The sequence below is a fragment of the Gavialis gangeticus genome, unplaced genomic scaffold, assembly GCF_001723915.1.
Source record: "Gavialis gangeticus isolate Ggan-Ray unplaced genomic scaffold, GavGan_comp1, whole genome shotgun sequence".
Taxonomy (NCBI): domain Eukaryota; kingdom Metazoa; phylum Chordata; order Crocodylia; family Gavialidae; genus Gavialis; species Gavialis gangeticus.
In genome coordinates, this window is record NW_017729022.1 from 37,548,313 (window position 1) to 37,575,845 (window position 27,533).

Here is a 27,533-nt window from a genome sequence, read left to right on the forward strand (position 1 = left end):
TATTAGCACCCACCTGAGGCTTCCACTCATGTAGGCCCTCCCCTTGGGGACTGACACAAGCCACCCACAGGCTTTCCACTGGTGCGCCGTCAGTGGGGCTCAGGTGGCCTAAGCTGTGCCTGGCCCCCTGCCCCTTTGCCGGGGTCCTCTCCCCTGCTCGGGTCTCACAACTCTTACCCATCCTGGGATGGGGTCAATTCCCCCATCTGCTGCGCCGCCTCGGCGCCATACAACTGTGCCGTGCCTGGCACAACTGCCACGCCCACACAGGGCACTAGGAACCCCCCAATCTCCTGGGGAGTTCCCGTGAGGCCTCCTCACACCCCTACAGCCTCACCCGGTCCTCCGGTATTTACACAATGAACTAAACAGAACCATAAGCACGCTGGCTGTAACTCAATAACAAGCTTCCTTGCTCAAGCATAGGGTTAAGCGTACTTGCCTCTCTATCAATAGCCTCCCCGTCAGGGTTCTTTCCACCCTTACCATGTTGTAGCTGCTTGGGTGGTCAAACTGCAACTATCAGCTCTGCTCAGCTCTACTGCAGAACTCTCACACATCAGGCTACCAGAAGGGAACTGCTAACTAGGCTCCGGCCCTGTTTATAAAGGCCCGGCCCTGCCCCCTCCTGGTCATGTGACCAGCCTGGTTGCCCCAGCAACTGCCACCTGGGCTCCCTAGGTGATTGGCAGCTGCCCTTAACTCTTCCTAGGCACAGAGCACCTGCGTGACCCTGTGACAAAAGGAAAGATGAGAGGTGTAAAATTAAAGCAAAAACGTGATTAAAGCATAAACACACAAAGAACCTGAAAAGAAAGAATTGTTCAGAAAGGAAAAAAGGTCAAATTACTAAGGATGCATATAAAGGTATATAGAAACAAAATTAAAAAGTCATTGCAGAAAGCAGGAGAGGTGAAAAGTAAGAAGAACGCATTCTATACATGTGGTAGTAGTGAGAGCAATCTAAAGGAAGAGTTGGCTGAAGGCCAATGACAGGCAATGTTGATGTTTAATGTTTTTTTTCTTTCTTTTGTTTCCCCTCAAAGGCTATCTTTGATCAGGTGGCTAACACAAGTAGTATAAGTAATAACAATCAAGTGCATGGGTTGGCATAGGGAAATAACAGGTTAGAGACTATGTAGAAAAGTTTCCAAATTAAGTTTTCTATAAAGTATTATTGATAGAACTGACTAAAATAGTCCCAAAGCCATTAAGAATAATCTTTGAAATCTTGTAGACAGGAAAGATCCTAGACTGGAAAAGAGGAAACAGTGCCAATCTGCCAAAGGGTGTTGTGGGGGCCAATAGTAAAACCAGATGAAAAAAAAGAATTAGGCAGATTTAAGGAACTAAATGGCAACCTCTGGCCCCTGCACACTGGGCTTGGGCGCCAAGAAACTAGACCTGCTGTCTCTGCCCCTGCTTTCTGGGATTCAGTCCCAGGAGCCCGGTACCACCCTCTCCTCACCCACTCAACCTGATATTGGGGTCTGGCATTGCCCCACCTGGCCCTGAGTGCTGGGCGTCAATCCAGTGTGCAAGGTCTGGGTCTTCCCACAGGCCTGGAAATTTGGCAGCAGGGGAACAGTTCCAATACTCCTCTGCCACCAAATTTCTGTACTTGTGGGGATGCTCGTGGGCTGGATGTCATGATACCATGGGTTAGATTTGGCTTATGGGCCAAGGTTTGAACACCTGTGATCCAGGGAAAGCTGCTGTAAAGTTGCTGCATATATGGTTGGGAAATTGCATTCAAAGAATATTTATCATTGCCTTCAAACTGGAAATGTGCATCAGTGGGATGCCATTGAGTTCTGTCTAACACTGCTTGTTACTTTAAATGGTGACTTGGATGATGTACACCTGTATTTGTAGGTGACACCTAGCAGGGAGGGTTTGGAAGACCCCTTGAGGACTGGACACAATTTCAGAATTACTTTAACAAACTGGGGAATAGAATGCAATTAAAGTGTGAAGTACTACACTTTGGTAGAATTAATCCAGTTCATAGAAATTAAATGGGGACTATCTGATTTGTCAGTTATTTGCCTTTAAAATAATTTGCTTATCTAAACTAGGTCTCTTCGCACGGGGGCGGTGGAAAGCTTCTTAAAATGATAATGTAATGTAGAACAGAGTAAGGCTATTGTTTGCACTTGTTCTGTAGATTGCATAATATGTATACAGGAATCTCTTCAAATTAGTTGCTTACATGGGTTAAAAGAAACACTCTTCAAGGCAGAGCCTCAAGGACCACATTGGTAACCATGAGCAGCATGCAGTGACAGTTACTGCCACTCTTAGTTACTTTGGCTGCTTTTTCTTGTGACAGGTGTCTTGTGAAATCCTTGACCCTCTGGTTTTACTGATTATGCTGTCACCAACAGTGCAGGAATTAATGTTACCTGTACACTGTTTTCATGTGAACTCATCCTTGTCCCTTCAATAGGTCTCAACCAGCAACACTAGAATTTAAGCATTACTGGAGTATTGACCAGTTTCCAAGTAATTCAAATGCAGATTTAAATATTACTCATTTGTTTTAAAGGAATAAGATTTATCTGAATGCTGGTAAGGCAAGGTCCTGATAAATAAGGAGAAGGCAATAAATCTACAATAGAGGAATGAAATTATTTTCTTGTGCACATTAAGGTTCCCTTTTTCTTTTTTTTTTTATAAAGACCAAAACTTCTCTCTGCCCCTTAATCCTTCAGAAAAATCTCAGTGGAATTACTGTCTATGTGCAGATATTTGTACTAGCAGCTAGAAAATATATAAGAAAAATATATTTTACTTGTCTTATCAGTCTTTATATGTTACGATGCTGTGTCAGATTTAGGACCTACAACAATTTACATTTACATTACATTTAAATTTACATTTTAGAACAATTAAAATACATGAACTGTTGAAATAACAGAAAACATGTCAGGAATGCCACCTTTGGGAAGTCAGTTCTTTGAGCAGAGCTAACACAGAAAGACGGTCAGGCAAATAGTCTATTCTTTAATTAAAATGTGACTGTCATATAATTAAGTACAGTGTACATTCTACAGGAAGGAAGATGCCTGCTACATTCTGATAATGTAATAAAGCTGGAAATTATTAGATTTTTGCTTTAAAAAAAACTGCTCAGTTGTCCTGGGACAATATGGAGGACTTGAAGGAAAACAGCCAGCCCTTGCAATTTTGCTCAAGTTTTACAAGTTAATATCAGTGCTGGAATCCATACCGATCAGTAAATACAAAGACCAAAACTAATAGTGCTTTTACCTAAATCTATAATGAACCAGGGATTAAATGCCCAGAGAGAAACAAAAGCTCCAAGAGAATAGTTTCTTCCTGGGGTAAATGTTTATAGCTCAACTGAATTCAGCAGAACTATGTTGATATACCCCAGCTTAGGATCTGGCCCTTTATATTTGAAATCATCTATCATCTTTTAAAATACTGAGTTCTTTCAGTTTGGTATAATAAGACTTTGTATATTGCATACAGTTTTAAATTTCACAACTGAAACCGTGATATGAGCAAATGGCAGGAATTGGACTAATTCAGAATAGGAGTTTCCTGCAAAATAAGCTCAGCGGACATTTTAGCCCTTTGAAACCAACTAAAATACTTCAGATACTAATGAGAATTTTATGCTGTGCTGGGTGATGGTCATGCTGTGTTAGTAAGGTGGAGAAAGGGAAGTACAAGTGGGGAAAAGTGGAACTTTTATCTTTCCCTACGTCCCCTTGAAACAGAGTTTGTAGCACTGCCATCCTTGTATAAAATTCTAGAGGAAATGTCATGAAGAAATAGAGCGCACTGGCTTTTCTGTAGTTTTGTGTGTTAAACTTTAATGCAGTATCTGAAAAATAAAATTCTGATAGGTATCAAATGCAATTCATATGGTAGTAAATTAAACCTTTAGGTATGAGAAGGCCTGTATAGGTTGCTCTCTTTATTGCAGGGGAGGGGAATGAACGAATTATATATGAATGTAGAAATGGAAGAGACCCCTGAGGTTGCAGAGTAATCTACCATCTTTAGTATCCCCCACCACAAAAAAGAGGAAGCAGAGGAAGAGAAAGATGAAGATGACCACCACCACCACAGAAAGAGGCTGGGAAGCCAAGGGTATGATTTAATATCTTAGGCCCCAGTGATGGCAGGGAATTAGGTACGTAAAAGATTCCAAAATCATCCTATATTGGACTGACCTGTGGAAAGGCATTTAATGCCTGACTGTCCAACAACTGTGGACCAACTATACAGTAAGATCCCATAAAAAATCCTTCTCTCTCATACATTTCCTAAACCATTATGTCTACCACATCACTCCAACCGTACTAAGATAATCCTATGAGGTGAACTAAGGAGCCTTGCTACAGAGGATGGCAATGGTTGTTTGGGGGTTTTGTTTGTTTTTGTTTTTGTTTTCTATTTTGTGCCAATTCCATGACAGGAATTATTGTTCTGACAAATTCTGGCACTTGGTTTAACCATGAATGTATGAATGAGACTCACCGGCCAAACACTTGAGAGGTTTTGCATTATCATCGGGATCCCTAGATGTCAAGCTTCTATCTTTAGTCCTGGCCAAGGACTAACACAGGGGTGGGCAGAATGTGGCCTGGGGGCCAGATGTGGCCTTCCAGGCCATTCTGTCCAGCCCGTGGGGCCCCTAAAACATTTAGAAAATTAATGTTTATCTGACCTGGGCTGCCTGTCATGCAGCTCTTGATGGCTTGCCAAAACTCAGTAAGCGGCCTTCTGCCCAAAATAATTGCCCACCCCTGGAATGCTTCAGAGGAAGGCAAAAGAAGCCAAGTAATGCATTAGGGGAGAAAAAAGAAAAGAAATCTTCCTAGTCCCTGCAGGCAACCAGCAAAAACTCTGATGCATGGAATTGATAGAGTGTAATACAATGCACAGAGTATTGAATCGTATTAAAAAATTCAAGAGGTAAAATAATGTAGTAGGACCTTACTTACATAGAGTCCCCTATACTCAGTCTAACCAAAGCATGCTTACAAACGTGTCTTGTAGGCTGTCATAAGCCTATCACTCCACTGCACAGTGCTTCTATGCTTACTTGCTGCAGTTCATCCTGTGGCTGCTTTCTCTGACTTGAGCCTGTGCCTCCAGATCCAGCACTTATTATCAGCAAAATCAAGAAGCTCTGTGCCATTATAAACCTCCCTCAGATGGGAGCAGCCCACATAGTGATCAAGTTTCTTTTCAACTCCCTTTGCTATTTTTTTTCATTTTTGCAAAACCTTGCATTCAGAAGTAATATGATGCCTTGCAAGGCAAGTTAGCATGGTACAGTAGTGTAACAATAGATTAGTGAATTTAGCAAGTATTAAAAAAAATAGAACCGCAATGTGAATGATGATACTATCCAGAATAACAGTAGGATGGATTAAAAATAAATGGGTGTTTAGAATCCATTATGCTTCTGTCACTAAAGTAACCCCTGATTAACGTAGTTTCCCCTACAGGAAGGTTTTACCTTAATTTCTTACTTCAGGAGTTCTTGAATAATTGCTTAAAACATCTGATACTGGTCATTGCCAGACCCTATTCAATCAGGGAGACCATTGGATTGCTTTGGTTTGGGACTGATCCAGCTGACGTGTAGAACTGAAGAACTGACTAGATTAGGATTGGGAAGGGTTTTTTGTAATATCTTTTAGTGGGACAGCTGTATAGTTGGGAGAGGTGACCTGAAGAAGCGCACTTTGGGTGCTTACAGAAGTGATGGTTTGTCACATGGCTAGGCATCTGAAGCACTCACTGGGCAATGCCCTAACAGAAGAGCACAGCAGCAGATTGCTTTAAAAGTGCCCGATTGTGTGACAGTCTGAACCAAGGGTTCAGATTAAGGCTGTCCAAAGTGGAGTGCCTCCATTAACTTGTGTCAGCCTGCACGAGGAGTAGGGATGGGCTGATGTAGCCCATTCCTGCCCCGGAGTGCTGTCTTCAGAATGGGAGAGAGAGAAAGGAGGGTAGGGAGTTTCATCTGGGGTTTGCCTAGCTTGCCCTAGGGGGTAGGGTTGGTGGATTGAAGCCCCACTTCCACGAGGTGGGGGGCTCCAATCCACCCACCCCATCCTCCAGTGCAGGCTGGGTAAACCCAGACTGAGCTCCTTCTGCTCCCTTCCGCCTTGCCATTCTGAATACAGCACTGGGGGTGGGAATGGGCTATATCTGAGTAGAGGATGAGCACAGTAGGAATAATTGCCTTCCTACTATTGCCATAGAATTAGTGTATGACCAATTAAAAAAACAAGATGTAAACAAATCAGTGGGACAGGATGATCTTAGTATCTGAGAGTGCTGAATGAGCTGGCTGAAGTCATTGTGGAACTCCTGGCGAAACTCTTCCACAACTTGTGGCACTCTGGAGAAGTCTCTGCGGACTGGAAGAGGGCCAATATTATACCTATCCACAAGAAGGGCAGGAGGGACTACCTGCGTAACTATAGGTCAATCAGCCTAACTTCCATCCTAGGGAAAATCCTAGAAAAGTTCATCAAGGTGTCTATCTACAATAATCTTGCAGAAGGTAAGATTTTGAATAACAGCCAGCATGGTTTTGTCACGGGCCGGTCTTGCCTTACCAACCTCATCTCCTTCGATGACCAGGTAATTCACCACCTGGACACAAGAGAGCAGGTTGACATTGTATACCTTGACTTCCAAAACAGCCTTTGACCTAGTATCCTACAATGTCCTCATGAAAAAATTGCAGGACTGTGGGCCTACCTCCAAGACAGTCAGGTGGGTGAGAAACTGGCTGCAGGATAGAACCCAGAAAGTCATAGTGAACAGATCTGTGTCATCCTGGTCAGAAGTGGGCAGCAGTGTTCCGCAGGGGTCAGTGCTCAGTCCAGTACTTTTGAACATCTTTATTAATGATTTGGATGTGGGGGTGAAGAGCTCACTGGCCAAGTTTGCGGCTGACACCAAGTTGTGGGGGAGCATGGTCACACTTAAAGATAGGTTACAGATACAGACAGACCTAGACAGGCTAGCAATCTGGGTGGATTGGAATCTGATGAAGTTCAATGTCGAGAAATGTAAACTGCTCCACATTGGGACAAACAATTCCCAACACATCTACAGGCTTGGAGGCACCAAACTAGTACCACGAATGAAAGGGACTTGGGGGTAATAATAGACTACGGTATGAATATGAGCCAGCAGTGTGATGCTGTAGCCAGTAGGGGAAATAATACTCTGGCATGCATCAATCGATGCATCTCCAGCAAAACCAAGGAGGTGGTTCTTCCTTTGCACTTGGCACTGGTGAGACCACAGCTAGAGTACTGCATCCAGTACTGGGCACCACACTTTAACAAGGACATGGAAAAGCTTTAGAGAGTCCAAAGAAGAGCCACCTGTATGATTAGTCTTAAAAGGCAAGCCATACAAGGAAAGGCCGAGGAATCTGGGACTCTTCAGCCTGAAGAAAAGAAGGCTGAGAGGGGACCTGGTAGCAGCTGACTGGTACACTAGGGGAGTACATCAAGGGCTTTGTGAGCAATTGTTCACTAGGGCACCTGTGGGGAAAACCAGGAGTAATGGCCACAAACTCCTGGAAGATCTATTCAGGATTTACATTAGGAAAAACTTCTTCACAGTCAGAGTGTCCAGACTGTGGAATAAGCTCCCTCCAGAGGTGGTGCAATCACTTCCCATGGAAATCTTCAAGAAGAGACTAGACAGTCACCTTGCTGGAGTCATCTGACCCCCAGGTATCTTTCCTGCTTGGTGCAGGGGGCTGGACCTGATGATTTTCCAAGGTCCCTTCTGGTCTTAGAATCTATGAATCTATGAACCCCAGTGCTGGGAGGGGGGAAGGGGTGCTGCTAGTGGAGAGCAACTGCAGACATGCAACCACTCCAAATTGGAGCTTTCTCTCCCAACCCCCTGGACCAAAGAGTGAATGTTTGTTGGGTTCGGGGGAACACTGTAACTCATGGCACTTCCTGCAAAGTGCCTTGAGTTACAGTGTATGCACCTAGATGTTCATTAATGCACTGTAACTATGTTGCATTAAGTTTAGTATCTGTAATGGCAGATACTAACTTAATGTGGTGTAATTGGTACTAATGAGGTAGTGCAAATGAACATTTTTTTGCTGACACTATTGTGCTTTAGACTAAATCTACTTTGTATTAGCACGGCCTTTGCCCACCACACTAATGTACAGTAGAACTAATCTTCTGCGCATTAAGCATCTTGTGTAGATGGCCCAGTGGGGAGCACATGTCTGTCAGTGCCCCGTGTGTCAAAACCTTGTTCAACATCCCTCCCAAGTATACAGTTGATCCAATAAAAAATAACACACACACACACTCTCTCTCTCTCTCTCTCTCTCTCTCTCTCTCTCTCTCTCTCTCTTACATGTCCTGGATTATCAGGGATAAAAAAACACTCCAGCCCTACTACTGGATTAGGGTGTTGTGGCAAGGTATTGTTGGTGCCTGCCACTTTAACGGCTGGGTCAAGCATCCAGCAGGTGCCTGATGGCAGCAGCCATTTTGAGAACTTAGTATATAAAGGCTGCAGTCTGCTGCTGCTACCTCAGACAGAAACATTGCCTAGCTGAGCTGCAGCAGGAACAACCAGGAAGTAAAGGCAAGAGCTTATGGAGATGGCTAGGAGGCTCTTGGTCCTAGGCATGACCTAAAACTGCACCCTGCCAGGGATGGCACCTTCGACTGGTCAGTGCTGGGGCCAGGACCAGAAGGGTCAAAAGGGCCAGGAGCCCACTGCGAGGGATGCCCAGAGCCGAGGGCCTGGGGTTTCTGACTGGCCTTGGCGGTGAGTCCAGGGCCTGTCCAGCCAAAGGTACTGGGAGGGCCATGTCCAAGAGGGGGAAGAGTGCAGGGAGCTAGGAAGCCCAGAATGAAGGCAGAGTAGGACATCTGATTGGAGGGTTGCAACTGGGGTCCAGACTGGAGGATTATGGGGCCCAGTGTGGGGGTGGAGACACTAAGAGCTGTGATGCCATCTGTTAGGCATGGGCTGCGGTGTAGGGGAGGTTTTGGAGCTGCAGATAGCACCCCCTGGCATTGGGGTAGGTAATGGGCAGCTTTCCATGTTATACCATCAGTTTATGGAAACAACAAAGTCATGGCAGGAGAGACTGGGTGGACTGCCCCAGAGAGACAGGTGGGTGGGCTGGCAAGAGTTGCCTCCTGTCACAGGTGTCAATTTGTAGTTTCCTTTTTTCTTTCCTCTGTCTTTCCTTCCTGCTTCCCCACTCCTCCAAATAGTGTCTTTTCCCCATATAATTGGAGATGCTAAAATATTAATCACTTCCAGAGGTATCTGAAATCAAATGAAAGGCTGATGTAAAATCATTAGACAGTTCTCAAAAAGAAACAAAAACAAAAAAAAAATACCTTGAACTGTTGTTCCAGTGTCACATCCTGCTTGCCTGGTAAAGCAATCGTGTTCTGATTAAGCTGTCTATTAATATATTGGCTTAATGCAGTAGCAAATTGCTGTCTTAGACTCCTGGCACATTTCCTCTGATGCAAGTTGCTTTGTTCTTGTACGCTGACAGATACTGTTCCAGGAGTTGGAGTACACAGACAAACACCTTGCTGGCCATAGTTTTTCCCAGTAAGCACTTCTTCAGAACCTTGTTGCTAAGTGGTGTGGGAAACCATAATAGCAAGGCTGCCTGGGATAGCTGCTGACACATCTATACCAGTGTAGATTTACTTGTATATTTTTTTTCCTGAGGTAATTCAACCCTGAAGACAAGTAGGCTACATTGTGGGGCAGGAGGCTTGTGATCTGTCCAGTCCTTGTTTGTTGTTGTAGGTGGAAATTTGTTGTTTGCCTGCTTCTTTATTACAAGAGTGTAAATGTATATCTAATTCATACTGCAGAAACAGAAGTTCGGAGGTTGTTAATGGCTTTTCTGGCAACACCTGAGTGTGGTGTTAATGGTTGCAATTGCTTCGGTGGTTCATAGCATTGTTTTTAAAACAATGTAAGCATTGGCATTCTTCAAATGAAAGGTCTACTAATCCCTACACAAGCTACACCTAGTACTGCTGTATGCCTGTAGACCAGTGATTCTTAAGCATTCCATGACACCCTGGGATTCTTTGAGATGATTTCAAGAGTGCTGTGGGGTGCCACGCAATGTTAGTACTGCTAGGTGTGCAAACGTGACTCGGGATAACCCCAGAGATTCTTCCCTTTTGTAGTCTTTCTGAGCTATAGGCAACAGGAGAATTGCTCTATTATTTTTTGGTAGTCAAAAAACCAAGTGAAAACTAACAGCAGGCATTTCTGAGGGGTGCCTGGAGACGGCTGGGGTGATTTGAGTTTATAAAGGTTGAAAGCCACTGTTATAAACTCTTCAAAAGAATGTCTTTTTGTTGTCTGCAAGCACTGTTCTGTAGCTGCCTTGAACCTACCTCAAGCAGAGAGTTATGCTGCATAATGTCAACATTGTTTAGTAGTTTTGCAGAATACATTCATGTTCACTAGGGGTTTGGCTGAGATCATGACTTGCCTCTGATCTAAATTTAATTTAAATCCAGATATTCAGAGCTGAAAGGCTTCTGCAGTTTCCTACTATATCACTTAGTCCCAAGTGATTTTATTAGTGAAGTGTCAAATGCATTAAAGCAATAGAACAACCTTAAAATCCTAAGTAAAACAGATAAATAGCATGCTGGGTGGGAAATGGTAGGTATAAAATTCAGAGTGATAAATTATGCTGACTTAATACAAACCATAAACGACAACACACTGCCGGATGGGGAAAGTTTCATGGCTTTTAACAATTTAATGAAATGTCACTATTACCCAGCTTTTTTTCCCTTTAAAGGAGTGATTGCTTGAGTGTATCAGGGATACCACATGAATTTTCAAAGCAAGATAAGCCTGTTCTGTAATGTTCAGCAGCTCTTTTAAGTTATCACTGTTAGTTACAGGACCTTTCTATAGATACTGTGGTCCAGAATTTGGCTGTGCCTGTAATGGTAATAAGGATGAAAGAAGCAAAGATTATGCTGATGTGCAGTGGGGTCCTGTTGCAAAGTGCTTCCAAGGCGATGCCTGCTCAGGACCACTGCAGCCTTATTTGGTCCCTGAGACTGCTCTTCAAAGCCAACCCACATGTGGCTTTCCATTGAAGGTTCCTACAACTTTGCCATGTTTCATTTTGACACAGACATAATAGTACCATCCTGCCTGGTAAAAATTAATCCTCACCCTTAATGTTTGTGAATGCTCAAAGACTGTAGTGATAACATACACCAGGCCAGAAGGCAATTTAAACAATATATATTGAATAGTTTAGCATTTATGGCAGGACTCGCATAGCTCACATGAACAAACTTGGAGTACACATTGCTGAAAATAACAAGAAATGTTGAGAAGCAATTGATTCAGTGACTACCCTCTATCTTGTGGACTGCATGAGAAAGGGGGTCAGGGGAAAAAAATAAAGGTAGTCTTGTAACTAATACCTGTCAAAATGGTGTGCAACTTGCATATAGAAGGTAGCTTGGGTGACAGTGACCATCATGTTCACTGTATGTTGCAAAGCAGGCATATCAGCTAGCAGGGTTGAAATTTTGGACTCCAAAAATGCGAATTTCAACAGGCTCAAGGCAATAGTAGGGGGGCAGTGCTGCAGGACCAGGAACTGAAGGTGAAAGAAGTGCATGAAGAGTGGTCATTCCTCAAGGACAGAATCTTCAAAGCACAAAAGAAGTCCATTCCCATGCGGAGGAAAGGTAACAGAAGGGCTGGTAAGCCCTCTTGGCTTAATAGGTATATCATAGTCGTTTTGAAAAAGAAGAAAGAGGCATACAAACAATGGAAACTTAGGACAGTCCCCAAAGAAGACTATACAGCAATGGCCCACATTTGTAGGGAGCAGATTAGAAAGGCTAAGGCGGCGACTGAATTTAAATTGGCAACAGAAATCAAGGAGAATAAGTAGTCCTTCTTTAGGTATGTAAGGAACAGGAGGAAAACAAATGGAAACATGGGGCCATTTTTTAACAACTCAGGACAGCTGGTTACTGACACTCAGGAGAAAACTGAACTCCTGAATGACTACTTTGCTTCTGTATTTCACTGGATTAAGGAGAAAATCATACTAGATAAGTTTCAGAATGGGCATGGTGGGAATGACCTTCTTCCTACTGTTGACATTGAGCTGGTGCATTATAAGTTAGAAAAGTTAGACATTTATAAGTCAGCAGGACTGGATGAACTTCATCCAGGGGTGCTGAAGGAGCTGGCCGAAGTCATCACGGAACCTCTGGCAAAACTCTTCCAAAATTCATGGCACTTGGGGGGAGGTACCTGAAGACTGGAAGAGGGTGAGTGTTGTGCCCATTTTCAAGAAAGGGAGGAGAAAGGACCCGGGCAGCTATAGGCTAGTTAGCCTAACTTCTATCCCAGGGAGAATCCTGGAAAAATTCGTCAAGGCGTATATGTGTGATAGGCTTGCAGAAGGTAGGATTCTAAGCAACAGCCAACATGGCTTTGTTGTGGGCAGGTCTTGTCTTACCAATCTCATCTATGGCCAGGTAACTCGCCACCTGGATAAGAGAGAGGAGGTCAACATTGTATACCTAGACTTCCAAAAGGCCTTTGATCTGGTATCCCATGATGTTCTCATGGGAAAATTGGAGGATTGAGGGCTTAACTGCTTGACAGTCAGGTGGGTAGGAAGCTGGCTGTGGGGTAGGACCCAGAGAATTCTAATGAATGGGTCTGTGTCATCCTGGCAAAAAGTAGTCAGAGGTGTCCCTCTGGGGTCCGTGCTTGGTCCTGTGCTTTTCAACATCTATATCAGTGATTTGAATGTGGGGGTGAAGAGCTCACTTGCCAAGTTTGCAGATGACACCAAGTTATGGGGGAGTGTGGCTGTGCTTGAAAATAGGCTGCAGATACAGGCAGACCTAGACAGGCTGGCAAGTTGGGTGGATCGGAACCAGATGAAGTTCACTATTGAAAAGTGTAAAGTGCTCCATCTGGGGACAAACAATCCCCAGATTGTTGGCTCGGTGGCACCAAACTGACTAGCACTATGACTGAAAGGGACCTTGGGGTAATAGTATACCATAGTATGAACACGAGCTGTCAGTGTGATGCTGTAGCCAGCGGAGCAAACAATACTCTGGTATGAATCTACCGATGCATCTCAAGCAAAACCAAGGATGTGATTCTTTCACTTTACTCAGTATTGGTGAGGCTGCAGCTGGAGTACTGCATCCAGTTCTGGGCATTGTACTTCAACAAGGATGTGAAAAAGCTTGAGAGAGTCCAGAGAAGAGCCACCTGTATGGTCAGAGACATGCAAAGCAAGCCATACAAGGAAAGGCAGAGGGACTTTGGTCTCTTTAGCCTGAAAAAGAGAAGGCTGAGAGGGGACTTGGTAGCAGCTTACCAAGGCCTGTGCAAAGCTGCAGGTATTCGCTTTATATTCAGTTGATTAGGAGGGACAGTGATTTGAATCACTGTCCCTATTCGATTAGGCTGATTCGGATTTGGAGATTCAGTGCTGATTCGGAGATTCAGCCATAGACTATAATGGGGAATCACTAAAATACCTATAACTTTGTTATAGCCCATTCTGAGTGCATGAAGCCTGCCCTCCTCTTAGTTTTTTCCATATATGGAAGATCACCCCATCCCTCTCTCTCGTCTCAGTTTCTGTTTGCTGCAAGCCTTCCGAATTTCCTAATCTCTCCAAATTGATTCAGAGGCTTCTGATTCAATTCAGACTTTTTTAATGGGTTTCCTGATTTGATTTGGATTTGGAGATTCAGCCGTCGAATCGGGCCAAATCTCAAACAAATTGAATCGGCTACCGAAGCTTTGCACAACCCTAGAATACATCGAGGGCTCAGTGAAGAACTGTTCACCAGGGCACCCCTGGGGAAAACCAGGAGTAATGACCACAAACTCCTGGAAGACTGTTTCAGGCTTAATGCTAGGAAAGACTTCATCACAGTTAGGGTGTCCAGATTGTGGAATGAACTCCCTCCAGAGTAGTCCAATCACCTACCCTGGAAATCTTCAAGAGGACACTGGACAGTCATGTTGCTGGGATCACCTGACCCCAGTTGTCTTTCTTGTCTAGTGCTTGGGGGCTGGACCCAATGTTCTTGCGAGGTCCCTTCTAGCCCCTTAACTATCGATGAATCTATGAATTTACAGGACTTGAATGTTGATTCCTCAGGTGGGCTTAGTACTTATCCTTTGGAGGAGATGCATCTGAGTCATCACAAGGGAGGAGATTGAAATAGGTATGACAGTGGACAGAGGAGGGGGGGTGGTCTTTGTCCCAATATATGCTTTTATAGAAGAGGAGCTTTCTGTTTTGCTGCTTGGAACTTCTGGTTGTACTTGTTCTCCCCAGCCAGAGATGAAATTCCTCTCTCAGCAGCTGAACTGGAAGCCAGCATCTTGAGTTATGGCCATTGAACTGTCAAGGAAGTTTAGAGACTGAAAGGTCAGAGTCTGAGTCAGAAGGAGCCAGAGCTGCATTTTAAATACTCTGGAGGCGGAGAAAGAAGGGTCTTTGAAATTAAATGTGTCCTATTGGACTTGTTTTGGCTGATTGGACAGCCACAATGTGAAAGACCTTTTGCCTGAAATACATAGAAATTAGGGAACCACCAGGCAAACATTGGGAAATGCATTTGGCACATTATCTCTTGACTTTATTAAATATAGGAAAGTAAGGCCCATCTTGTAGTATGAAGAAATCTGGTATTTCCTGGTTCTTTTAAATACCTGTTTAATTTAAACAGATGAACACAGTCAGTTAGATATACACAATAAATCTTACCTGCTAGACAGTTATGTTGTATAAGTCTTATATAAACTTGTTAATGAATTAGAACAAAGAAATATAAGTAGCTAACTAGAATGGGATAGTTTGATAATCTGCAGAACATTTTGTTGCATATGGTTTATTTGTTCTGGTGTCCAAAACAACTAATCCCAATTTATTTTGATAAGATTTAATTTTACAGAAGAAGATATATACAGGACAAACTGTGTTATCTGGCACTTTACCATTTGGAATGCTCCATTAACCGGCATGGTGATCGATGTGGCAAAAGCGAAACCGGAGGACCACCGTGGCACTTCCAGTTTCGCTGAGTCCCACTTTTTCCTTTTTGCCACAGCCTGGGGCAAAACAGCCTGTGTGGGGCTCCCCTCCCTGTCCCCTGGCACACTGATGCCAGGGAGTGAAAGCTCTGTTGCACTAGATGCAGCAGGAGGGGCGGCGGCCTGAACAGCCAAAGATGCCTCTCAGGTAACCAGTATATTTGGTTAATTGGCACCTCCCATTCCCCATGGATGCTGAATAACACAGCTTTTGCTGTATTCTTCTTTCCCTCAAGATGATCTAAATTCATTGACTGGGTTGGATCTTTCAATTCAATATAGCTTTCTTCTGTCTTAAATTGGGAAGTTTTTGTGAGACTCTAAAGCAAAACAGCGATTAATTTATTTATGCAATTATGTACTTGATAGAAGTTTAACATTAATTTTAAAAAATTGCCTATGCAGGTCTCCAAGTTAGCAAACGTTATGGTTAAACATGGCGTGATGAAAGGAGATCGTGTTGTCATCTACATGCCCATGATTCCGCAGACAATGTTTACTATGTTGGCATGTGCAAGAATAGGAGCCATACATAGCCTCATTTTTGGTGGATTTGCATCGAAGGAGCTTTCTACTCGAATTGATCATGCAAAGGTAACAAATGCATGAAAAAAATAAAACCCACTATAGCTGGTTTTAGGAAAATAACTTATTAATTTTTCTGTTGTTGATTTGTTATATTTCCATTTTCCTTTTGTGGCGCCTATGTTATTGATGCATTCCAAGCATTGGAATGTGAACAGGTAATATTATTTATATCAAGTGTGATCTTTTTTTCAATAACAGATATTGACTTGTACATTTTTTTTATTCTTTTAAAAAAAGTTGACTTTTTTATTATACAACTCTGGGAATAAATTTATTTTCCTCTTGTCCTCTGTTCTGCCTCTAAAATCTCCCCTTAAAATTCATTCTTTCACCTGATCTTCCCTCAGTGGTCCAAAGTATTGAATGTTGCCAACCCTTTACAGCTTCCTTTGGTTGTTATGCTTTGCACTCCCTGTTTATAAAGATGTATGCATGTTCACTACACTCGGGAGTACAAATAATACTCATTTGTATAAACTTAGGAGAAGAAATAATAACATTTGTGCCAGAAGTGAATAGAGTTGTGTACCATGTTTTGAATTTTGCTGACTTTTTTTGTGGAATTGCTAAAGAAATAAGTTAATGATAGTTTTCAAGTTTTCCTCCTGCTCTTGTTGCGTGTGTGTTAAACATACTGTAAGAGCAAAATATAAAAGCTAGAAGTGAGTGAGTGAGTAATAAAAATCAGGGGAAGGAAACTGCTAGGAGTGTAATTGTTGTTAAAGGTAAATTTTTATAATACAGCTAGGATAGTGCTTTTCATTTACAATATATTTGTCAAATGTGAGCTATTTGATCAAAATGGGCTTTGAGGGAAAGAAGATAGGTCAGCATACAATTATGCCTGTGTTACTTATAAGATAAAAGAGAGGTTAAGTGATTTACCTAAAGCTACACAATATGGAAAAACTGTTCTTAAAAATAGTGGCTGCAAGTCCTGGGTTCTATGCTAGTTTATGATGCCTTTGTTTACTTCTTAACATTTAAAAGGGAAATGTAAAAAAACTATGGTATAGTCTCTTGGTACCTTTTGCCTTGATGTGTATATGCAGGAGAATTGCTGTGTAATGAAAAGACAGAAAAAAGATTGTGTGTTTTTAGGCCTGAATTTTGTTTAACTTGCTTGCCTAATTTCAGAATCAGCTTTGTTAAAACGAATTTCCCACAAATCACTGGGATTATTTTAAAGACTTCTTTAAGTGACTATGATAGATTGCATTCTGCTAACTAAAAATTAATCTATTCTTTAGAAACTGCATCAGTTAGTAGACTCTTATTTGTGCTGATTAAACCATGTGCTATAAGTTCAGGTGTTGTATGATTAGCTAGAAAGAGTTAAGAATTTGGAACAGAGATCTCTAAGACTCTTTTGGAAGACGGGTCACACTTTAAATCTTGTCAGAAGACCCAAATAAAAGAAATAACAAACACTTCCTAGTGAATGTAGAAAAGTACTTATACTGTAGCAGTTTGCCTTAATTTATCTTGAATTTTAAGAAGCTCTGGGAATACAGCATAGTTCTACAGTCAGTAGTTGTTAGTCTTGTCAGGTATTGGCACTGCTGTAGACATAAGGTGAATTGTGATGAAGTGATACAGAATATGAGGAGAGGCATTTCTAGTAATTTCTCTTTTCTCTTCAAGTCAAGAATGTATAATTTTTGAGGGGCAGTAAGTGTCTTGTTAGAAGTAAACATACTTCTAACCTCTTGTTTTAAACCTCTTATTTTAAACACATCATGATATGAAAGGATAACTGCAAAGAATTTTTAAAATGATATGCTTGGAGACACTGCGCTTTAAGCAGCTGATGATTCCATTCCTTTGAAAGAACAGTAGGGCTTTTTTTCCAATAACTTCTCCAAGTAACAGAGTTTCATAGATTTTATAGACATTGGGGCTGGAAGGGACCTCGGAAGATCATTGAGTCCAGCCCCCAGTTAATAGCTAAGCATCTGACTTTTGCAAGTTTTTCAGTTTTAAACAGGATTATGATTCACAGGTGTACACTTCTTTGGAATACAGTATGCACAAAGCATATGTGTTGGTTAAAGACATCTGCTCATGTCTTCCACTTAGGACAGAAAGCGCACATTTCTTCTCCCCTTTTAATTATGACATTTTGGCATTCCAATAAGGCAGCCCTGTAAAATGAACTTACCTTATTTGATACTTTATTCTGAAAATTATACTGTTTTTGCATATACAGCTGTAAATGATTACTCCTGCTTCTCATCATGACATGATCAAACCTTTTGGGTGATTAGGCAGCACACTCAGTGTGGCACTTAAGAGGCGTGATTACATCGTAATTGGAGCCCTGTCTTGTCTTGAAGCACCATTTTTTGTATTGCATATTTTTAAAAGTCACTTTACCATAGATGAAAAAAAAGTATATGCCTTTTATTTTTCTACTTAATGGGTTCCTCTATATGTTCATTAATGTGCTTTTGCTATTGCACGTTAAATTTAGTACCTCTAATGTGAGGTACTATCTAAATGTGCATTAGGCTGCCTTAATGCACAGTAGCAAAAGTGCACACTTTTCTGATGACGCTTAATGTGTAGTAGCTTAATTTTTCTGCAGATTAGCTTATTAGCATGGTTTTTGATGTGAATGCACAGTAAAATATGCTACTGCACATTAACACACATGTATAGATGTGCCCAGATGGTCTGATTAAATTTTCTTTAGAGCACTGTGGAATACCTGACAGAACTAAAAATAAACTGCAGTCTCACAGATCATGCAACTGTATGGCTAAAACAGAAGTAGTTATGTTGGTGAGTGGGGTTGCTAGGGTTTCCCAAAGTTCAGTTAATGGACTACTGCCAGCCCACAAAAGGTTTGTATGTGGCTTTCAAAGGGTTTTTTTAGTGGTGGCCATCAATGTTGCATCTGTTGAACCTAAAGGAGTTTTATTGCATATTCATTTTGTCAGGGAAACCCCAGGTTTATGTTCCACCTATTAAGTGGCAGTTTATGAACAAAACAGGGGAATGCATGGCTTAGTTCTGCTGTATTCCCTGAAGTGCCTTTCTAAAATCTCTTGCCCTACCATTGATGTAACTTTTCCAGTGGTAGCAAGTACTGGTAGTACAGTAGAAACTGGATACTGCCAAGTATCCAGAGTTATTCAGATCCACAACAAATAGCTGAATGGGATGTGTCTTTTGTTTGAAAGGATGCTGCATCTTTGAGCTATGCAGGACTGTGGCTGTGGTCCAGGTGATGGAATAAGTTGTGCTCTTTTGAAGTAAAGGTCACAGTAAACACCTGAGTTTCCTGTTCCTAATATGGCAAGCCATTGTGAACTGAGCAGGTTGAGAACCACCTAGATACGAATGATTGTTGTGGTGCTGAGGTACACAAGAGAAGTTAGGGATGTGTGACTGTGCCAAGAGGAAGAGAAGATACGTCTTGGGCAGACTGGGAGTTAGGCATGAGAGAGTTGTCAGTGATGCTCCAGAGAGTACTCTTTGCTTATCAAGAATCTTGCTACAATTGATTTGATGTTTTCTGAGACTATAGTTGCATGTGGCTAGAGAGGAACAGTGGTGATTAGTTCTTCTAATCCAATGGCAGTGACACCACTGACTGAACTATAGTCTTGGTGTTGACTACTGTCTTTAACCACTAGCTGCTGTCTCCAATTGTAATATTTCATATTAAGTACAGACTAATTTATTCAAATATAATCTCCGCATGACTTTTTGTATAGCTCAGTTTAATTAAGAAGTTCTATTCTGTCCTCTTCTGTTGTTAAGTCTGGCCAAAAAGGTATAGATGACATATGTTGCATTTCTTAAAGCAATTTTGAAAATTAATTGGAAATTTTTTTTAAATTCAAACGAATTATCATATTTCCTTGAATAGTACATTTTGAAAGGATACATCCTATTATTCATTTGTAAGGAAGCAGTTTAATCCCTGCTTACACTGTGAAATCTTGACTCAACCTTAACTTGGAAGTTGTGGTTACTGCTTCCAGAATGAAATTAATGCTAATATATGCAATTAGTAAACTAGCTTAGTCAGACTGGAAGATTGTACCTTTTTTGTCATGTTTCGCCAAAACTGCACGAACGAGAAGAATAATGACTGATTCTTTTCTAAATGAGTTTTTTCTCTTAGCTTTTCTGATTTTTATTTTTATGACTGCCTTTTTGGTGGGAATTGGATAAATATAAATTTAGTGTGTTGAAAGTTTTAGGTTGTTGGGTTCTGAAAATATGTCTAAATATTTTGCATACACCTTAAGACAGAAGTGTTGTGATTAAAAAGTGTCTATCTATATGGGGTCCAGGAAAGTTAATGAATCGTACATTCTATAAATAAATGTTCAAAAATATAGAAGCTTCCACCTTTCCACATGCAAAGAGTGTCATGTGTAACATAAGTCATGCATGGTTTATTTTTCTGAATAAATTTATGAAAAATATTCTTGATGTGTTCTTTCTTATTTTAGCCAAAACTCATTGTAGCAGCAACTTTTGGAATAGAACCAGGAAGGAAAGTGGAATACATACCCCTCCTAGAAGGAGCACTGGCAATGACGCAACATAAACCTGAAAAAGTTCTCATTTACCATCGCCCTAACTTGGTAAACTAATGAGATGTTTTCTGCTTCTAAATTGTTATCTGTCTGTTTCCTGTTTTTCTCCATTAAATATATATATGCTGTTCATTTTGAATTGGAATTTTTACCATTGCATAAGATTTAAATAATAATTAGATAGGTGAGAGATTAAATATACTAATTTTTATTCCGGCTGTTTTAATGGAAGACTGGTTGTGCGTGCTATTTGAATAACTATTTTTATTTTATCTGTTTAATTTGGTTGCATATTTTCTGTGTTTCTTGGTATATAGGGCACTGTTCCTCTTGTCCCAGGTCGTGATCTTGACTGGGATGAAGAGCTTGCGAAAGCACAGCCTCATGACTGTGTCGCTGTTCGTTCAGATGAACCACTTTATATTCTTTATACATCAGGAACTACTGGCTTGCCCAAGGTAGGTTTAGGGTATCTTTAGGGTAAGTATCTATGACATACTATTTTCAGTTCCACATGAGGGAGCATTTAATTAAGAGGGTGAAGATGTTTGTCGAAGTTTATTGCTATAATGATAAGCATTGTTAAAGTTGTTTTAATCTCCCTTGCTCCCATTACTTTGATTTCTTAAAAGACATTTTCTTCCAGTAAATTATATTAGCTTAACTGATACATGGAGGCTGTAAAACTAAGATGCATCCTAATACAAATGTTTGTTTTTTGTATTATTTTTGGGTGGTAGATACATGCATATACCCTATGTAATAAGTTTGATATAAATGATACGTGATTATTTGATGGAAAGATAGTATGGTTAGTAAGATTTTAGTTTATATATCATCACTTCCAATTAAATTAAAAATGAAATAGATAATGTTGTTGGATAATATTATGATTCAAATGAGAGTGAGCCTGTTCTAAAGGAGTGCGCTGTTCAATAATTCCTCTGAGAGGAGAGGCCCTGTGAAAATTAGTTTAGGATGGGAATAGTTATAAAACTAGTGTAATACATGCTTTGAAAATGGTAGTCTTAAACAACCAATAATCTTTAACAATCTCTTTTGAGACAGACTATGTTATATTGTACAGAACTGTAAGCCACCAACTATTTTTTGTGCTGGTTTATGGCTGTATCAATTATATATGTATTTTTTTCTCATGTCCATTTGCCTTCTATTTTGCTGCCACCCTCAGGAGTTAACACCCCCTTAAAATATGCAAGAAATTTAATGAGAGTTCACATTGTATCGGTTTTGCTCATTATTTTAAGATAGAAATGTCAAATGTCTTTCACCTTTTGCCTTTTTGGCTGACTGTAGCTTGGATCAGTAAAAAAGTTACAGACTGCTAAAGCAGTTCCCCTAGGGTTTCTGTTAGAACTTTTCTGCTGTGGAAAGGAGCCAAAGTTGTATCTTCAGTAAAATACCCAAACCAGCACTCTGACTAGTCACAAATTGATAATTTTATCACGTCTGTTTTAGCACACTTCAGCAGCCTTTCCTTGCAGGCATTAATGGAGAGACAGAGAGATGGCAAGAGAGAGAGAGCGTATATGGTGCTGGTGGGGAGAAGGAAGGAAGCACACTGAGAATGACTGAGTGGGAAGCAAAAGTTTCAGGCTACTTGTCTTACCCCTCTCCACATTCCTTTTTTGTGAGCAAAAGTGTTTGAATTGGAAACAGACCTATAAAGGTCAGAAAAGTGTTCTTTTGTGCGGACTGTGCTTGGGAGGGGGATGTAGTGTTTGAGCGGGGTGTAGTTCTGTGGAGCAAAACTCCTTATGGCTGGAAAAAAGTTGTGTTCCCCATCCCAACCCCCCCCAAAAAGACTAAACCTTGATTGTTGGAATGTTTCCTATAAAACTACCATATTTACTTGAATCCAGGATGAGGTCCCCCCCGCCCCCATTGAACGTAGGGGAAAAAGTCCTTTATTTTGGACTTAATTATGAGGTGACGGGGCATACAGCTGCTGTAGCTTTAGCTGTGGCCTTGACCAGCTGCCCCCACTGCCTCCCCTATCGCTTTACCCCTCTACCACCTCTTCCACTGCCTGTCTCCTTACCACCTGCCCTCCTGCTTCCTCCCCCACTGCCTACCTCACTAGCACCTCCCCACTGCCTGCCATCCTACTGCCCCCTCACACCCTATTTCCCCTGCCACTTCCTTCCCCACTGCAGCAGTGGGGGCGGGGATGAATTTAAGAGGACCCCCGATAATTAGATTATGTATGGAACATTACATACATTTATACATTTCTCTGTGTGGAAAATCTAACTATTTTTGGGTGAGGAATATCTCTAGATTGTATTAAGTAATACATGTTTAGTTGACATTGGCCTACTCACTCCATGGAGACAATAAGAACACTTTGCAGTCCTCCAGCATCTCAAGAGGCACTGTTCCTAGCCCCCAATCCTGCCTGAAGGGTGATTCTACCCACTTTCCCAGACTCTACTGCCTAAGGGGGTGGTATTGACCCCAGGGCAATACCACTACCTTCTCTGAGAGGGTTTGACCCTGGCCCACATGGCATCACCCACTGAAAGCTTTGAAGTTCACTGAGACTTTCTACCTTTGCTCAAGTGCTGCAGTGCGAATACTGATCACCTACTTGTCTTTGTGAACCAAACTGAACCAGAGAATACCGGGACTGGCCAGGAACTGTCATGGTCAGGGATGTGTGCTAGCTAGGGGCTCAAAGCTAGATGCCCCACCAGTGGATTTGGGTGGGTGATTGGAACCTGCCCCTCCTCTGCAGCTGTTTCCAAGATCAGGGAGCCGGGGCAGGGGGACACGGTTTCCCCCCAGGCTCCGGTGTGTTAGCCCACCCTGGCAGCAGGCAACTTCTGGCAGGGAGCAATCTCCCAGCCCCCACCAGAAAAGAGCTGTCTCCTGGCTCCCTGCTCCCTGCCAGGCCCTGGGTTAGCACCTGGGGGAGCCTAGAGCTCCCCCTGGCTGTTGAAGGTGGCTGGTGCAGGGCCAGAGGGGGTGGGAGCAGACTGCTGCCAGGAGCAGCAAATCTACTTCCGCATCCTCACACGTGTAGATGCCTGCCTGGGGTCGGTTTACTCTAAAGTAATTTACTCTAGAGTAAACCTACCCCGCAGCATTTATATGTTTAGACACTCCCATGGAACCCTATATGGCCTGGGCCCTGCATGTCTAGAGGACTGCCTTCTCCCTAATGTTTCTAAGGCCAGCTGAGACCAACCTTCTGCAATAACATTTGTGCGCCAAGTCCATTTGGCAAAAAACAAGAGGGAGGTCTAGCTCCAGCTCTGGAACTCTTTCCTTCTTGAAGTGCATCAAACCCAAGCCTGGAAATTGTCCAGAAGCACTGCAAGACCTTTTTATATAGGCAGATATTTAGCAGGAGGGTTTTTGTGGTGCTGTTTGGAGAATATGTTTTTTGTTGCTTATTACATACTATTGATATATGAATAGGGATAGTAATAAGGTGGTAGGACATAACAGTATTTAGCCGCTGGTAGCAACTGCAAGTTGTGCTCATGGTTTTTAGTTTTTCTTTTTTTGTTAGACTCCTGCCAAGTCAAATATCAAAAGATTCTTTGTGCCTTTTAAAGCCAGAAACAAACACTATAATCATCAGTCTAACCACCTACCTATCACCACAGAACTCCACCTAGTCATTTCTGTATCAAGTCTAACAAGCTGTAGTTGAATTACATATCTTCTAGAAAAGCCTATCTTTAACAAAAACATCCACCCTTGACTTATGGGCTTCAAATGTAGAGAATTCATCACAATCCTCTGGAAAATGTTCCAGTCTGTAAGTACACAAATTGTTAAATTGAGGATCTGTATGTGCGTGGGGAGGGCAGCAGGGTGCAGAAGGAGGCAGCAGGGGTGGCAGTGTCTTTTTTTCCAATTTAAATGTCTAGCTTCAGCTTCTATTCATTAGATCTTGTACCTTTCTGTACTACAAAGCCTTTTACCACCAGGTTTTTATCCCTGTGCAGGTATATATAGAGAATGATAATGTTAACTTCTGTCTTACAAAATATATTACCAGTACTCAGCCCATACCCATGGCTTTTCGTCTGAAGCCTCTTCAGTTTCTCAGCATTCTTTAGGAATATAGAAAACCAACTTGAATATGGCTTTCCAGTAATGACTTTGCTGGTCACACAGGAGTAATCTTGCTTTACTCCATTTGGCATTGATGAGACTACTACTAGAATATCTTTTAGTTGTGCAAGTTAATTTTGTATGAGGACTTGATGGGATAAAATTAATGGAGGAAGAGAGTAGAAACGGAAGACAGGTCTGTTAGAAGAAAATCATATTTTGCACTTTTCCTTGAATATAGTAACAGGAGACTTCTCGGAGGACATAGGAGCTCTGACAACTAAATTGTCCCAATGGCCATAGTGGAACAGACCAGGTCTCTCTGACTTGATGTCAGTGCCCTTGAGATAAAAGCAGATTTGTAGGGATTCATATTAATGAATTAGAAGATAGAGAGACATGCAGGATGCTGAAATAAGAAAGGTGGAGATAAGTCTATGGTATACCAGCAGAGGATGGTATCTTTATTAGTCCTCACAAGCATTTTGGTAAAGACTGTTCAATAATGTATCACTAACTGAAGATCATGAAGAAGTTACTGAAATTTGTATGTAGCTCTGAGTCTCTTTTAGATGGGACTGAATAGGGAATCCTGTGAGAACAGTGCATGTGCTTTTGAATCATTTTGAGGCAAACGTTTGAACCTGCCTTCTAGGCATATAGATCCTTCCATATACTTTTCAAAATGTGCGTCCAGCTGCTTTTACTTTTGGTTATTAGTCAAGTGCTGTGACCTAAGAATTCTGTATCTTTTTCTCTGGAGGAAGGATGATCACTGGAAGTATACAGAAAACTTAAAAAAAAAAATTATTTTAGAGACAGTGAAATATTTCCCTCAATATTTTCCAAACTAGAAAAATTTAGAATGAAAATGGATCACCACAAAAATAATTTTCATGTTAAGAGCTGATAGCAAGCTTCTGTTTCTTATCAGTCAAGAAAAAGAAAGAAGAAAAAGACCCCCCCCACCCCATAGTTTCATAGATGGTATGGTCGGAAGGGACCTGAGCAGATCATCAAGTCCGACCCCCTGCCATAGGCAGGAAAGAATGCTGGGGTCAAACAACCCCGGCTAGGTGATTATCTAGCCTCCTTTTGAAGACCCCCAGGGTAGGAGCGAGCACCACTTTCCTTGGAAGTTGGTTCCAGCTCTTAGCCACCCTGACTGTGAAGTAGTGCCTCCTGATGTTTAACCTGAATCTACTCTCAGTCACCTTACGGCCGTTATTCCTTATTACTCCCGGTAGTGCTTGGGGGAACAGGGACTCTCCCACTGCCTGCTGGTCCCCCTTGGCAAATTTATAGATGGCCACCAGATCCCCTCTCAGCCTTCTCTTGTGGAGGCTGAACAGGTTCAGGTCCCATAGCCTCTTCTCGTAGGGCCTGCCCTGCTTCCCCCTGGTCATGTGAGTGGCCCTCCTCTGGACCCTCTCGATGCTGTCCACGTCCCTCCTGAAGTGCAGTGCCCAGAACTGGATGCAGTACTCCAACTGCGGCCTGACCAATGTCGCATAGAGGGGGAAGATCACCTAGGATCTGCTTGTGATGCATCTGTGGATGCATGACAAGGTGCAGTTAGTCTTGTTCACCGCGTACTCACATTGCTAGCCCATGTTCATCTTGGAGGCAATAGTGACTCCAAGATCCTTTTCTGCCTCTGTACTGACAAGAAGGGAGTTCCCCAGCCTGTAGGTATGCTGCTGGTTCTTCCTCTCCAGGTGCAGTACCTTGCACTTGTCAATATTGAAACCCAACATATTTTCATCTGCCCACCTCTGTAACCTGTCCAGATCTAGTTGTAGCCTATCCCTCTCTTCTAGCGTGCCCACTTCTCCCCACATCTTAGTGTCATCTGTGAATTTGAACAACGTGCTTTTCACCCCCTTGTCCAAGTTGCTGATGAAGATGTTGAACAGTGTGGGCCTGAGGACCGAGCCCTAGAGAACCCCACTGCCCACATCCCTCCAGGTCAAAAATGACCCGTCCACCACCACTCTCTGGGTGGTCCTCCAGCCAATTTGTGACCCATCTGACTGTGTAGGTGGCGACACCACAGTTGCTAATTTTTTAATGAGGATGGGGTCAGAGACAGTGTTGAAGGCCTTCCTACTGTCCAGAAAGACTACATCCATCGTGACACCTGCATACAAGGATTTTGTGACCTGGTCGTAGAAGGCTACCAGGTTGGTCTGACAGGACCTGCCTTGAATGAACACATGTTGGTTGCCCCTAAGCATAATGTCCCCTGCTGGTCCCTCACAGATGTGGTCCTGGATAATTTTCTCAAAGAGCTTTCTCAGAACCGAGGTAAGACTAATGGGCCTATAGTTTCTTAGGTCCTCTTTTCTCCCTTTTTTGAAAGTGGGGACCACATTGGCCCTTTTCCAGTCCTCTGGCAGCTCACCAGAGCACCACAAGTGCTTGTAAAGCTGTGCTGGGGTCCCGTAATTACCGCTGCCAATTCCCTCAGCACTCTGGGGTGGAGATCATCAGGACCTGCTTATTTGAATATGTCTAGTCCCACCAGAAGTTCCCTGACTAGCTCCTTACTGACCCTGGGCCTGGCTGCGCCTCCCCTGGGTCAGTCCGGGATCCCAGTGGGTGGGATGTCCCAGTCCCTGCTCAGAAAAATGGAAGCAAAGAATCTGTTAAAGAAGTTAGCTTTGTCGTCTGGTGCAACCACCAGATTTCCTGCATGTCCTTACTCAGTACCTTCTTTTTACCTCCTATGTATTTAAAAAAGGACTTCTTGTTATCTTTGATCCGGGTTGCTGGTCCCCGTTCCTTCTTTGCCTTAGCCTTCATAACAGCCCCCCCTACAATCTCGAGCAATGGAGGTATAATCCTTCTTGGTGACGGCCCGTCCCTTCCATTGGGTTTATGCCTCCTTTTTGTCTTTGAGACATTCCTGGGTGCTTTTGGTGAGCCATGGGGGCTTTTGAGCACTCTTGGCCCCTTTGGACTTGGAGGATCATCTCCTTAAGGAACAGCCACTCTTCTTGGACTCCCAAATCTCCTCCCCTCCGGGACTTCAGTACCTCCCTGACTAGTCTCCTTACCTCATTGAAATCCTCCCTCCTGAAGTCCAGGGCTGCTGCCTTGCTGCAGGCCTTTGACACCTTGCGCTGGATG

General features: G+C 42.4%; 1 protein-coding gene across 3 annotated transcripts in view; it reads left to right on the forward strand.

Annotated features, from left to right (window-relative positions):
* Positions 1–27,533, forward strand: part of ACSS3 (acyl-CoA synthetase short-chain family member 3) — a 237,747-nt gene that overhangs the window by 22,535 nt on the left and 187,679 nt on the right. For all 3 annotated transcript variants that reach the window (XM_019514799.1, XM_019514798.1, XM_019514797.1), the window contains exons 3-5: positions 15,574–15,762; positions 20,226–20,360; positions 20,630–20,770. In XM_019514799.1, the coding sequence (XP_019370344.1) occupies positions 15,574–15,762; positions 20,226–20,360; positions 20,630–20,770 (465 nt within the window). The remainder of the gene's footprint in view (positions 1–15,573; positions 15,763–20,225; positions 20,361–20,629; positions 20,771–27,533) is intronic.